At 34.1% G+C, this 13,994-nt stretch overlaps 1 protein-coding gene across 1 annotated transcript in view; it reads right to left on the reverse strand.

The window, feature by feature from the left end:
• Positions 1-9,352: 9,352 nt before the first annotated feature.
• LOC145676878 (protein-glucosylgalactosylhydroxylysine glucosidase-like) overlaps positions 9,353-13,994 on the reverse strand; it is a 35,392-nt gene continuing 30,750 nt past the window's right edge. Inside the window, exons 6-7 of the mRNA XM_081747661.1 lie at positions 12,561-12,695; positions 9,353-9,601 (exon numbers count right to left, since the gene is read on the reverse strand). Of these exons, the coding sequence (XP_081603787.1) occupies positions 9,423-9,601; positions 12,561-12,695 (314 nt within the window). The 3' untranslated portion in view covers positions 9,353-9,422. The remainder of the gene's footprint in view (positions 9,602-12,560; positions 12,696-13,994) is intronic.

A 13,994-nucleotide genomic window follows, 5' to 3' on the forward strand; every position in this document is an offset into this window, starting at 1 on the left:
GTTTTTGGGGTTGCTGTGATCAACAGTAACACTACCGATGCCGTTTAAATCCAAATTGAGACCCGCGACTTGGGGGAGGGAGAAGGGGTGGGTAAATAAAAATAATGGAAAATGGCCGATATTAGTATCGAAACCATAGTTTTTGGGGTGGCTGAGATGAACAGTAACACTTTTGATGCCGTTTAATTACAAATTCAGCCCCCATCAGTACTCGTAAAGGGGAAGAGTGACATTTATTTCGGAAACACAACAGGCAAATGCCTAATTACAGTTTTCCCTCATCTATGGTAATACATTAACATACACATATTATATAATAACACAATAATATGATCTCAATTGTATCGTAATACACTGTAAAATACATATATAATAAAATAATAATATGAAAGCAAAATATACGTTAAAATACAGATTTACACGATATACAGAATACAGGAAATATATGTAGAATGAAAATTTTGTTTATAAATAAAAATATCTATATCTGGGTGTTCTTGTGACATCTTATTATACAATATACACATTTTTCTGACAGGCGATACATCCAGTGCATTAGTCCTTTGCGCTGAGAGATGGAATACCCTGTATGCCATTGTGGGGTCTCGTTGCTCTATGTGGGACGTGAATTTTGATTCCTGATAACAAATATTCTGAATCTATTGCACCATGAATTATTTTATGAAATGAAATTACTTCTTCTGCTTTCAAGAGATTGTAATGAATATTTGTTTCGAAGACCTTCATAGTCCTCAAATTTTGGATATATCCTTGCTTTTTTATATGTTAAAAAGCCCACAAGTTTATTTAGAATGTTTTCGATTTTGTTTACATATTTCTTACTATTAGAGCCCTATATTATTGCTACACATTCCACCTTAGACCGTACATAGGCAGTGCATAATGTTTTAAGGACATTAGGGTTAGAAAAAAATCACTTCTTAATCTTATCACAAAGCCAAGGTTCCTAAAGGCCTCACCAACTACTCTGTTGACATGAATATCGAATGATAGGTTTGACTGCAGAGTGACTCCAAGATCCACTCTCTCAATTGGCGTTTGATTAATAGTATACATATTGCGTACATAGTTCATTTTTCAGGTGTATAATACTACTTTGCATTTTCTAATATTCATCAGCAACTTGTCCGATTAACACCATTGAGAAATAGTAGTAATGTCACTTTGCAAAGAAATTGCGTCTAATTCCGTGGAGATACTGCGTTAGATTTTAATTAAATGTAAAATTAATTGAAAATGAGTGATACTAGTGTCGAATTCATAGTTTTTGGGATCCGTACGTTCATTGGTGACAGTTTTGGTGCCCCTTATACAAAAAAAAAAATGAAACGTATTCTCCCTATGCGAAGCACGGGTATTCCGCTAGTCTTTAATAATAACGAACGGAAGTTTCACATGTTAAATTTTGTATTCGCTGCTCAAATTTACGCACATGTACATGTGTATGTATGTACATGTAAATAAGATAATCTCTCTTTCCGAGTTGTTTGAACAATATTCAGAAATCAAAAAACTAAAAATCAAATTTAAAAGCTGTTGTTTAAGTAGTTTTTCTACTAGCGAAATACGTTGTATATATGCTGCTGGCTCGTCACAGCAAATGAAATTAGTATCAGGCGAAGAAATAGTTTTTAAATTATATTTTCAGGGTTTTGCCAATACTTCCCAACAATTTTTTTCTCATGGGTTCAAAAATTTCCGGAAATTTTACACAGCACAAGAAAGATACGTACCTCCATAAAATATATATTTGATTTTAACATATTAGTATTAACTAAAATGATACTGGCCCTGTTATTTTGACACTTCCCTGCCCTTATAAGATTACTTAAGATACTTTAAATGTGTCTATATTAATTAATCTAACTAGGATTATATTTAAGTATCTTTCGTAGCCAAACTCCATCCTATCACAGTCCTAGTTTTAAAGGAGTGGTGCAAATATATTTGTTGTCACAAAATTTCTCTATTCTAATACAAGAAACATAACTACTCAATGAACTTAACTGTAAACTAGTATATATAAAATAGTTTTTATTGTAAAAGCAAAATATGGTAAAATATTCGAAAATTTCAATTTTTCCAAGCTCGGTAAAAACAAAGGTAAAAAGCTGTTGTTTTTTTATCCCAAAATTTCCGTTTTTTTCAGGCCTTCACAACACTAGTCACCATCAAGTCTAACCTTTTTTTCTCCCCAAAGCAGAGAAATCATGCCAATGCACGCAACTCCATTATTGTGAATTACACATGTTTTTAGAGATCCCCGTAGAAGTGTTTTGCTGAATTTAGTCCCACAATAAATGCCTTCTTCGGCCCAAATCAGGAGATTCTCTCCGTTTTGTGGAATTTGTTTTTCAAAACTTTTTTCCCTCAAAATTAATAACCAGAAGAAGCCCCTAAATATTCTTTTTGGTTTATTTTTCGATTTCAGAAATTAAGAAGATCGATTTTTGCATAATATATTTCAAAACCAGACAATTAGATTCAGGATAATCAATTTTGAATTGGACAATTCATATACATTTTTAAAAATGTATTATCAACTACACATTGCACAAGATTGGCACAAATGAATATGGATACATAAATGCTACATTAATTTTGTTCTAAATTGAAAACAATGGATCCAAATGTGCAAAAAATTGAATTATGTAACCTCCTCTCCATCATCATCTACTAAATGGAAATCCATATCGTCGTCGTCCTCTGGTGCATCACCATTTTCTCGGTTTTCTATTCCTCAAAAACCTCTTTGTAAAACGTGAGCTTTGAGCTGCTTTCAATCGTCAAACCCTTCGTAACTACAAGCGGAGTTATACCTATCCGTATACATTTCTAAACTGAATGACTATATTTTAGAAGAGTTCGTAACCTTTTATGGACTAACATAGGTGAATATTAATTTGCCAACTATCCCAATATATGAATTTGAAATATAGCAAAACAAAGTGTGCAAATGTTGAGTTTGAGCAAAACAGTGGCAGAAAGAGAATCAGAAATGATAAATAAGTGGCAAAATTTGTTAACATGTTGTACCAGAAGCATGTTATAATTTTGAATGATAATTGACACGAGACATTTTAAGAAAGAGGTTCTGCTGAAGCTGAAGAGACCGTTTAGAGAAGAACCTAATCCAACAATGTTCACAGTAAAGAGTTACCCTGAAATACAAAACAAACGACTTTTAACCATCCACTCACCTTGTCTTTTTGGCTGCATTTCGTTTCCAGTTTTTCATGTGTCTTGTACGTTTTCTACACAATTTTGGTGTTGTCTGATAACAAAATCATGATCATCGCTGCTTAGAGTATCGTTTTCTTTCAACTTTGCGTCCATTTGTCTACTAATTATTAAAGAAAAGCAAATAAGCACAGAAAAGTTTCGCAAACAGTTAGGTTAAGACGTACAGTGTCTCCATTTTCAGTCCAGGATGCGCGGTGGCTCAGTAGTAGAGCGTTCACCTCCGGTGCTTAGCCCTGGTTCGATCCCAGCTCGCGCCATGTGGACTTTGTGGTGGACAAACACCGTGCTCGTGGGTTTTCTCGGGGTTCTCCCGTTTTCTCCCACTTTCTTCATTCCACCATTTCATTCATTTCTCATCATCACCGTCTCCTTTAGCCTGACCGGCATTATCGTGGGACGTAAAACTAAAGATTTCATTTTCTTTTTTTTTTTTTCAATTTTCAGTCCAAAAATAAAAAAGAATAATGAAAGCACACACTTCAAATTCTGCCAAATAAAATTTCAAATGATTTACGAAGAGTTGCAATAAATATTCAGATTACTAGACTAATCCTCTACGAAACCACAAATTATTTGAAATCTGGAATTAACCAGGTTTGATTCTGCTTTTCATGAGGTTATTTGCAGGTTTGGGATTTAACAGTTTATGAAACTGAATATGGAAGAGTGATTTAACTGGTTTTGCATCTGTTGCCATGATGGATTTAACAAGTTTTGGTAATTGGCACATATTTCAATCTCAATTTTCAACTAGTTAAAATGGCTTTTTCTACTGAATACTATTTGGAAATAATAGCTTTCCAACTAAGGTGTCCAGTGCAACCACTATCTCATTTTTTTTAAGTGAATTTAACGGGTTTTGCCATTGGCCTACTCATATATCGTATATATATCGACACATTCTCTAACGATCCAAACGATTTATGGTATGGATTCCAAATCTTAAGAATAGATTTCATCTCAGTTTGAGTCTTCTATGAAAGAACTAGTACAACTTTCGGTTTCAATATTGATTCCTAAATATTAAAAATCGTAAGAGATAATGAGAAATCGTTTTTGATGAGAATTCAGTTTCCGATAAACAGGTTGCATGTCTCACATTATCACTCTATTCCTGCCGTAAGTTATAGATATATTTCCGGTTTCAATATTGAATCTGCATAATTTGGAAATCTACAGTAATTTAACAATGTTAAAAGAAACTAGCATGTAAGGTATAAATGTTTTCATAACTTTGCTTACTGCACCAAACACCAGTAAACCTTTGCCAAGACGGACACCCAACTGAATAAGGGGTTAAGCCGGATAGTTAGTAGACAACGTTCATTTCATCGTATGGACTTCAGAAGCCGATAACCCATGAGGTTAGGGTCTACTAATTGTCATTATATGTCACTACGGTTAATGTTTTACACTGGCAACAGAATGCCGTGACTGGATCATAAAAACGAGTAGCATGGTGCGATGCAGGGTTGGCAAAAATCATGTTTAAAAAAATAAACCCGTTTTTTGTTTAAACCCGGTCTTTTTGAGTTTAAACCAGTTTTTTAGTATAAATAATTTGCTGTATGTATTTATATCACATATGGAGAGAAATAAGTTTGTTCCATTTTGGTGTTATTGTGCAACAACCGGGTTATGCTGGAAGAGGTCACATAAGCTTAAAGCGGAATCAAAGCGCTTCTCGGCTTACATCCGAGAGAAATTGTCCTCCATTTGAACTCGAAACCGGGACTAATTGACCACAAATGCGATATGTCTGCCGACTCACTCATGAAGGACTCCTGGTAAAAATACATTGTGCTGATCTTTAGGTACTTGTTAATGTAACTGTCAAGAGCCATTTCAGGACAAAAAGATAACCCGTTGCACAAGTGAAACCATTATACAGAATTGCATATGGACAATTTCAAAATGCTGCAGAGTACAGAAGAACTAATTTAGTCCAAGTTAGTTCATTACGACTTTTATTAGTCCAAGATAGAGAAATACAACGAGAAGAAGAAGAAATAGACTTAATTTGAATATTTGTATGAAAACTGAATAAAGATACGAATTATTTGAGTCCACTTGGCTCTGACCCATTTATACATAAATAAATACCAAAGATACTTCTGATTTCAATAAATGCCTCTCGTAGGATTTGTATGAACCCTCCTCTCCCCCAAAAAACTACAGCATTTCGATGTATTTTATCAATAGTAAAAATTATTAAAACGAAACAATATTTAGAATTTTTCTTTGATTGAAATTGCATAACAATAATAACAAACCATTAAAAAAATCACAAAACAAGCATTCATAAACTTATAAAAAAAATACAAAAGTTGCTTTTGTAGTATAATCTTTTTGAGTAATGAATGGGAAATTTAGGTCTGAATATAATACGAATAATATACGGGAGTGAAACGTGATAACCCCTAAATGTGTTAACACTTACACTTTTACGAACATTTTTCGTTTTTTTTTTTAACCTTTGTTTTTAACAGCTGGTTTAAACCAGCAAACCCTGGTGCGATGAGTCTCGATTTCAACCTCATCACGCCGATAGTGATCTATAATTTGGTGCCAGCCCAACGAAATCATGTCAGGTTGGAATTGTACAAGATAACGGAGACCATGTTGATTTATAGATTTTTCTGTAAGCAATGTTTTGGACCTTTGGTACCTACTATTCACCCGTATTGTATCGAAGTACGAAGATTACCAGAGTCAACTATATCTTTATTTCTGTCATACGAGTGCAAATGGAGTGTACCAGCAGAACAACCACCCTCGTAACAGATCCCGGTTGGCCACCACTTGTTTGGAGGAGCATTCAACTTCTTCCTGCTGAAACAACCACCGAGAAGCCTGGATTTCAATCTCAATGTGCATCTCAGAGACTTATGCTATGGACATTCCCGGTAGTATGTGAAACGAGTGGAAATTAAACTCAAAAGTTGTAATTTCAAAAGTAATAATAAGAAATGAAATATGTTTTTCTTCTTTCTTTGTCAGTAACACATTGAGATGTTTGAATTGTAGAATTATCCAAAGAGCAATTTGTCAGCGGAACGATTTGTCACAAATCACTCATTGCGATCACAATTGTCCATTGTTAAGTTATGAACAAATTTAGGGATTTTTTGTCAGATCTAGCTCGAAATAGTTACAAATATCATACGAATTGTAAATTAGAATAGAATCACAATCGGATCTCTTATAATGCATTAACAGTTTCAAAAAAGCGTTGAAACTGGAATGAAATCGTCTGAAAGATCAGCAAAACCTACAATGAAATAACTTTTGCACCTACATAAGAAGAAACACACAAACTATATTTCCTTTAACGTATCGATTAGCAGTACCATTTGACAATATCAGATATTTGGAAACAAACTGCAAACTAAAAATTACTTTTGAACAGCACTCACCTTTAAACAAAATTAATAAGAGGTGTAACTTTTTGTGTTTCTTTCATCTCAAATATAGTCACTATACACCCTGTGGGGGCATTAATATTCTCAAAATGGAACGGAAAAGTAACTGTACAATTGTCGAAACATTTTTCCGAAAGCAAATAGTCCTATTACAAATTAGTTATGGGAAAACTAATTTGTATTTCTCAGTTCTTCACATAGTAGGGAATATTTTTTTTTTCGAAAAATTTCCCTCCAGTTTCATCTCAACGATTTTTTTATAGTCCACCATTTTAGGCAAAACGAGGATTAGGCCAAACGAGTATTCTTATTTCGCCTAAAATGGCGGACATAAAGCTTATCTTTTATCTGTCATAAAAGTGTCAGATAATTGGTTAGGCGAAACGAGGATTAGGCAAAACGATGCAAGATCGTTCTCGTAGGTATATGGAAACATGTGGGTAACTAATGAATAGGACTTAATCGTGTATGAATACAATTCATGCTAGGAAGTTTGGTTTAATGTTCTGTCAATTCTGTGGGATGAATAATAGATATTTAAAATACATCATCACATTAATACGTGTTAGTGTAAAAAAAACTATCACATCTGTTAGATATTATTATTATTATTATTATTATTATTATTATTATTATTATTATTATTATTATTATTATTATTATTATTATTATTATTATTATTATTAAGGGACTAATAAGAGTTTTTGTTCTTAATTTTCAGTTTAGGCCTTGAAATGTTTCTCCCAGGAAGAAACATTAGACTGATATTTTAAATTTAATGCAATACGCTATTTACAGAATTCACACCTTAATTTCGTACGAAGAAAGTCCAAAAGGAAATGTAATATGTACGGGTGAAGTGCGAGACCGATAATATGATAACAACGGACCTTCAAATGATAAGAGAAAAAGCCTGTTTCGCCATATTCTCTAATAAACTAACGTCTAGAAATTCTTATACTTATTTTTTTTCTTTTAATTGCAAGACATGAAATTTTCCTGCATTAAGTATCAATTGAGCTATGTACTAGCATTAAATATACAGCTCAATTTATTATAATGATCTCCTTCTTGGCTAAGCGGTTAGCGTACGCGCCTTTGGCGTGGGAGACCCGGGTTCGATTCCCGACGGGAGCTCATGTGGTTCGGATTCTACGTTAATCAGTAGGTCCACGTCTCATATAGCTTCGCTGCTGAACGGGACGCTAAAGTAAAATCAACTCAATTTATTATAAATAAATATACACATAAATGCTAAATAGATTCGATGTTTTCATAAATCAATACTCTACGTATTCGATTATCAAATCACATACAAGACAATCTTTTTTGAAATTTGGTACAAAGATAGAGTCACAACAGAATTGGTTACCCTTACAATGTTCTACCACTTTTAAATATAAGAATTATTGAGTAATTAAAGCTATCTTTAGTTTATAAACAATAATTAATGCATCCTTTCAAAATGAAATGCAAACGTATTAGTAGCAGAGGCTGATAAAAGCTAAAAGAAACAGCAGTATCTTCCCAGTGGCATCAATGTTAAAGGCATTGGGGTGAAAATGTAGTCTGCTACTTGTTTTTCTTGTTTTCTTTCTTTTCTTTTCTTTTCATTTTTTCGTTGTATAGCAAAGAAAGAGAAGGAGAGTTCCTTTTGATTGCCTATCAGCAAGGGCTCCGATTTCTCTGTAACTTTGTGGGAGCCCATTCATAAAAAATACGTATAACAATAAAAGATGCATATAAACTAGGAATGCAATGGATGTACCCGATTGCAATGAAATGAGCTGAGCGAGCTTAAACTACGTAATCATTCCTGGCCATTATGTAATAATAAATGCCATTTTTAATTGTTCACAAAAAAATCGCGTGAAAACTTTTTCCCCATGTTAAGTCTATGCAAGCGTTTTTCGGTGATTATTCCTCGATGGTACATCGGATTTTTGATTTCGACCTATGTTGTCACTCAGCACGACATACTCTATCAGCGTGCTAAGTTTGGTTGAGATTGGCCAAACGGTCTAGGAGGAAGCGTTTTTCGGTGATTATTCCTCGATGGTACATCGGATTTTTTATTTCGACCTATGTTGTCACTCAGCACGACATACTCTATCAGCGTGCTAAGTTTGGTTGAGATCGGCCAAACGGTCTAGGAGGAGTTCGCGGACAACCAAACGGCTAACCCGAGTATAAGAGCTTCGCTTCGCTCAGCTCAATAATATATATTCATAAAAATACATGGCATCCCAAATGAGATTTGGGGGGCTATGGATTCCAGTTTCAATATTAACTGTACAATTTAAGCCAAATAAACCAAAAGCTTTCATGTTATGTATGCGTAACTTTGCCAAATTTTTAACATTAGTTTAACTTTTTCTATGAAAACATTCAATATATTTCAGACAAAAGTTTTCTTGTAGGCCTTATATCTGAAAAAATACATATAATGTAGCCAAATCCAAACTATCACTTAACTCAGTATGATGTGGTTATTCCGTAGAAAATACGAGAACTCGATTCAGGGGGGCCATTCAAAAATTTGGGGCCCCTGATCCAAAAACAAATTATTGCCCGTGAGATCATTCCTAAAGTTCTTTAAGCAATATTTTCTTTCCTTAACTGATAGAACTAATGAAATGAAAATAATGATTACAAATAAATTATGCTTACCATATATATTTATTTTTATTACATATTTTGTCATATATGCTCAACAAACATATTATTAATCCAACCTTAAGGAATAAGAGTTACAATAATTCTTTTTATTTCACTGATAAGAGCTGAAAATCTTGTGTCTTCTTGAGTTTCCGAAGGCCTTGGTCTGGAACCTTTTTGACCAATTAGATCTTCCGGAAGAGGGCAATTGGTTGAAGTAGTAGTCTTAATTTCAAATTTCGTTCGGGGTACAGTTACTGGAAACAATAATAATGGTTTTAAAATTGAAAAATGAATAGTTTTTTACAAGTACATTGAGCAAAATTAATTAAATACATTAAATTATATCAAATGGTTATAGGAGAATTTAATAGCTGCTTATGACTGTATTATGATATGTGGTCATTTAGCTGAAAATTGAATTTCTATGACAGAAAATATGATATAAAATAAGAACATATATGCATTGCTTAGAATGCAACACAACAAGTTAATTTTGTAGACTTCATAACTAAACAGAATACAGTTTGGCTTTCCTCACTGGACTAGTGGCTAACATGTGTGCATTTGATATACGACGTTCCGTAGCCTTGAGAAATTTCCACGCATTACAGTGGTTCAGATTCCATCTTTTATTGTAGTTCTACGTCTCATATAGTCTCACTAGAGCAGTACATGAAGGGGTACGCGGGGATCTGCATGTGTTATATATCGTTGGAAAGGTCACACCGAGCATACTTCACATGTGAAATATCTCGCTTGAATGAGGTCTGTAGGGGGGGGGGGCGTGGCGGCCATTTAAAGTTCAGAACAAGGCTCGCTCCGAAACACCAGAAAACATGAATAAAATAAGACGCTATGACGTAATTGTTTTGAGACGTGGTATATATAGGTTTGAAAGGTAGCTGAATACGAATCTGACATCAAATGTTTACAAATCAAAATGGCGGATCCAAATTACAAGGAAACATGCTATGAATCTGAAATCAGGTATATGGAGATATTCAACATCGCTGTGTATGAATCGGATACATATACATATATGGCGTCTCATCAGGAAAGTGCCATATTGTGAGGAATGATAGTATTGGTCATGACAAGCAATCGATTGAGATATCGATGAAAAGACCACTTTAGTTCGTATGCATTGCTTCGAAAGTACATATCTCGAGATCTAATGAAGACATTGTTATCATACTGAAACGTATTGCAGAAAGGTAACATACGTAATAGGCATTAGGGGCCGTTCACATATTACGTAGCACTGTTTTTGATCAATTCTATCCCTCTCTCTTGTCACACTTTGTAATGCAAGGCTGAACCCCAAACCCTTTGTTACGTAACGCTTTTCGATTTTCGTATTTTCACAATTTTGCTTATTTTAGGGGTCATCACAATAAAAAAAAAAAATTTTAATGGCAGAACTTTTCATTACAAAACGCTTGTGTTTTGAATATATTTGTAGTGGTTTCGCCAACAAATTAAACTATTAGAAGATGATAGCACCATAATAATATTTTAACAGTAAAAGGCGAATATCCGACGAATTCGGTTTTTAATATCTTATTTTGCTTGCATCGTCGCGGAAAATATTATTTCCTGAAAAAGATTTTCTTGTGTTTCACATGCTACACCTCTTGGAAGAATAGAGTGGGTAATGATTATAATAAGAAGTTTTAAATCTATTCTTGATACGAGTGGGAACGCGAGGGCATTTTCAAGCAGTGGTTACGATCGCCAACAACTAACACCAGGAAAGCGTGTACAGTAAATGGATTGCAGCGATAGCCACAAAACATAGCATTATTGTATTGTAATACACGCAGGGTTCGTTACCAGTCATGCTGGTGTCTAGTAGCGTCTTCAGATCCCTTCTGCATGATTCAATTTATACAGGCCTTATGTTCTCAATTATCCAAACAATATAAATATTTATTTATAAAAATGAAAAGAACTGAAAAACATTTTTCGTTTAAAAGAGTGCACATAAACCTGGGAATAAAAATAAAGATTACAGAAAAAAATACGTTACGTAACGAAAACGTTAACTTCCTCCTCCTTCCTTACATACTTCGTAACGCCAAGCCGAATTCCCTCTACCCATTGCCGCGTTACGTAATATGTGGACGATCCCTTACAATACAAGCGAGCGGGAAAAGTACAGAGGTGTCTTCACTATTTTTTTTTTTTTTGGGCTTCTTTCACTCTTGGTTAGGTCATGTGTATGTGTGTTTATGTCTGAGTATAACAAACAGTTCTGCGAACTCGAAATGTTTTAACAACCGGTTCTAACGAACCTGTTGAATAGCACCTGACAAGTAACCTCTACGTTCCTTTGAGGTTTGAAGCATACATTTTTTAATCGAGCAGGTATGACTTAAAGTCTAAACCGCACTCTCTATGTTGCGTTGTTTTTGAGTAACAGCAATCTGATGTTTATTTTTCCACGCTGTTGGCACAATATATCGCCGAAACTATCCCTCACTGACCAAAGTTCCACAGGACTTTTTTACTTGTTTCGGTGCCAGGAATCAGCTCCCGAAGTTTGTCCAATACTTTCTTACCACCCTATATATATATATAGGGGGGACCAAAAGTAGGTATGCACCCTTGCATTGATCAAGTATAACATTCTAGCTTATAGGTGTATTTGCTTCTTCTGTTCCGAGGTTAAGATATATGTAAAGAGATATTAAGAACAAATAATAAAGAAACTAAGTCTACCTGATGGATAACTATAAGAAATTATATAAAAAACAATAGTTGATCAGTACGGGATTGTGTATCTACTTTTGGGCCACCCTGTATATATATATATATATATCCTAAAGTAATTGGTGCTATATTCTACACTCGTAAACTTGTTAGTTGAAAGATTTTTTCTCAAACGTTAAAGGACTAAATTTGGTGTGAAACGTGGAGAATTTAAAAAAAAAAAAATATAGTTGTTAATAAGTGTCTTAAGTAAATATTTTTGCTTTGTCATCAGGATTTGCACCATTCCAAGACTGTGTTGGTCTGCGCTTATTGCTTAAATATTCTAGAGACGTACTCGTACGTCCGTTACATTATATCTTGGTCAAGTTTAATCTTGTACTTACAGTTGATCACGACGTATATACGCGCCTGATATTTGAATTATGGAAATATTGCAAGACTTTTGACTCATCTTTGTGCGTTAGTCTGATACTATGATAATGACATGACACAACTAACCTGTATCAGTTAACGGTATTTCTTCATCATTTACAACAATCACAAGTGGATAAGTAGAGCTTTCCTTGGTAAGGCGAATGGTTACATTATCATCGGTTATCTCCATACCAAAAACACTTCCAAGGTAGTTGATACCTGAAATTTATTCAAAAACTGATGATTATACAGTTAAGCTGTGAATAAATAAAATTTACTTTGCACTGTTTTATGATAAGGATTTATCTTCTTTATCACTCTTTGATAAAGTTGAAAAGCAAGAGTGAATCAAGTCCAGTTTCATAAAAATGAAGATATAAACACTGCGAGAGCGTGTCATATTTTTCGTAATACTAGCTAATGGATCATATTCTAATGAGAAATATCATACTTTTAATGTTACCAGCTCTTATCGCTGTACATATATTTATCGTATGATGCGTATTTAGCATTTCCATCTATTAAGAATTTTTAGTTCATATAAATTGTATGAAAATTGTATTATAGTAATATTGTGCTTAATGACATCGCGATGTGCTTCCATGATAACTGCGTTGTGATGGTTTCAGTTGTAATTCTTCTGTTATAGTGAAGTAGACATCTCGGGAAGTGTTTCAATATTGTGAACTATTTCTGCTGTATTAGCGGTGTGATATAACATTTGTTTCGAAGAGGAGTTCAATTTAGCGATCTGTAGAAATGACGTTCTGTGTGTGTGAATCTTGGCTGTTAGACAGGGAATCAAGAAGAAAAAAAGGACACTCGTGTACTGTACTACGTTTACGTAGAAATTGAACGCATGGGTTAATATAATAGAAGGTACGTTGTATGTGCCATTTGCAGTACCCATTGGTTTAACTAGTAGAAGTCTAGCGCTAGGATTACTGATTATTATGTTTCTGTGTAGTTCCCGCAATTGAGAAATGGAACTCCATGAAGAAAAAGCAAAAAAATGTGTATAATATTCCCAATGTGATTCGGCCTGGATCTTCATGACAAAGAAGTACCTATTTCTGAACCTCCAGAAAACCTGTCTATGAACTCCGACTAAACAATATTCTCTCTTCAAATTGCAAGGAACAAAACTCCTTAGCTTCCTTAAATGTAGACTAATTGCAAATACAGACCCCTCTCATCAGGGCCGGTCATAGGATGTTGGGGTCTAATTCGGAACAACTTGGTTCGAGACAAGTTTCCTAGTAAAGTTTCAATTTATTGTTTTTTTTTGTTTTTTTTTTTGTACTTGAGTTGTCGAGAACTAGAACGAATCCAATCAGCCGAAGGTCAATCAGCCGAAGAAGAGCTCAATTATCTGATTAGAGAATATAACTCCCTAAATTAGACAAAATTTTGAGCATCTGTTACAACAGTGAAATTATCTACACCACTTCGTGAAAGTGTTATCTTTGCTAGTAGCAGTAAGCAATACCTGTATGTAAAGTTCTTTAAAATCAAAAA

Source organism: Thermobia domestica, unplaced genomic scaffold (genome assembly GCF_964235325.1).
Source record: "Thermobia domestica unplaced genomic scaffold, izTheDome1.hap1.1 HAP1_SCAFFOLD_449, whole genome shotgun sequence".
In the NCBI taxonomy this organism is placed as follows: Eukaryota; Metazoa; Arthropoda; class Insecta; order Zygentoma; family Lepismatidae; genus Thermobia; species Thermobia domestica.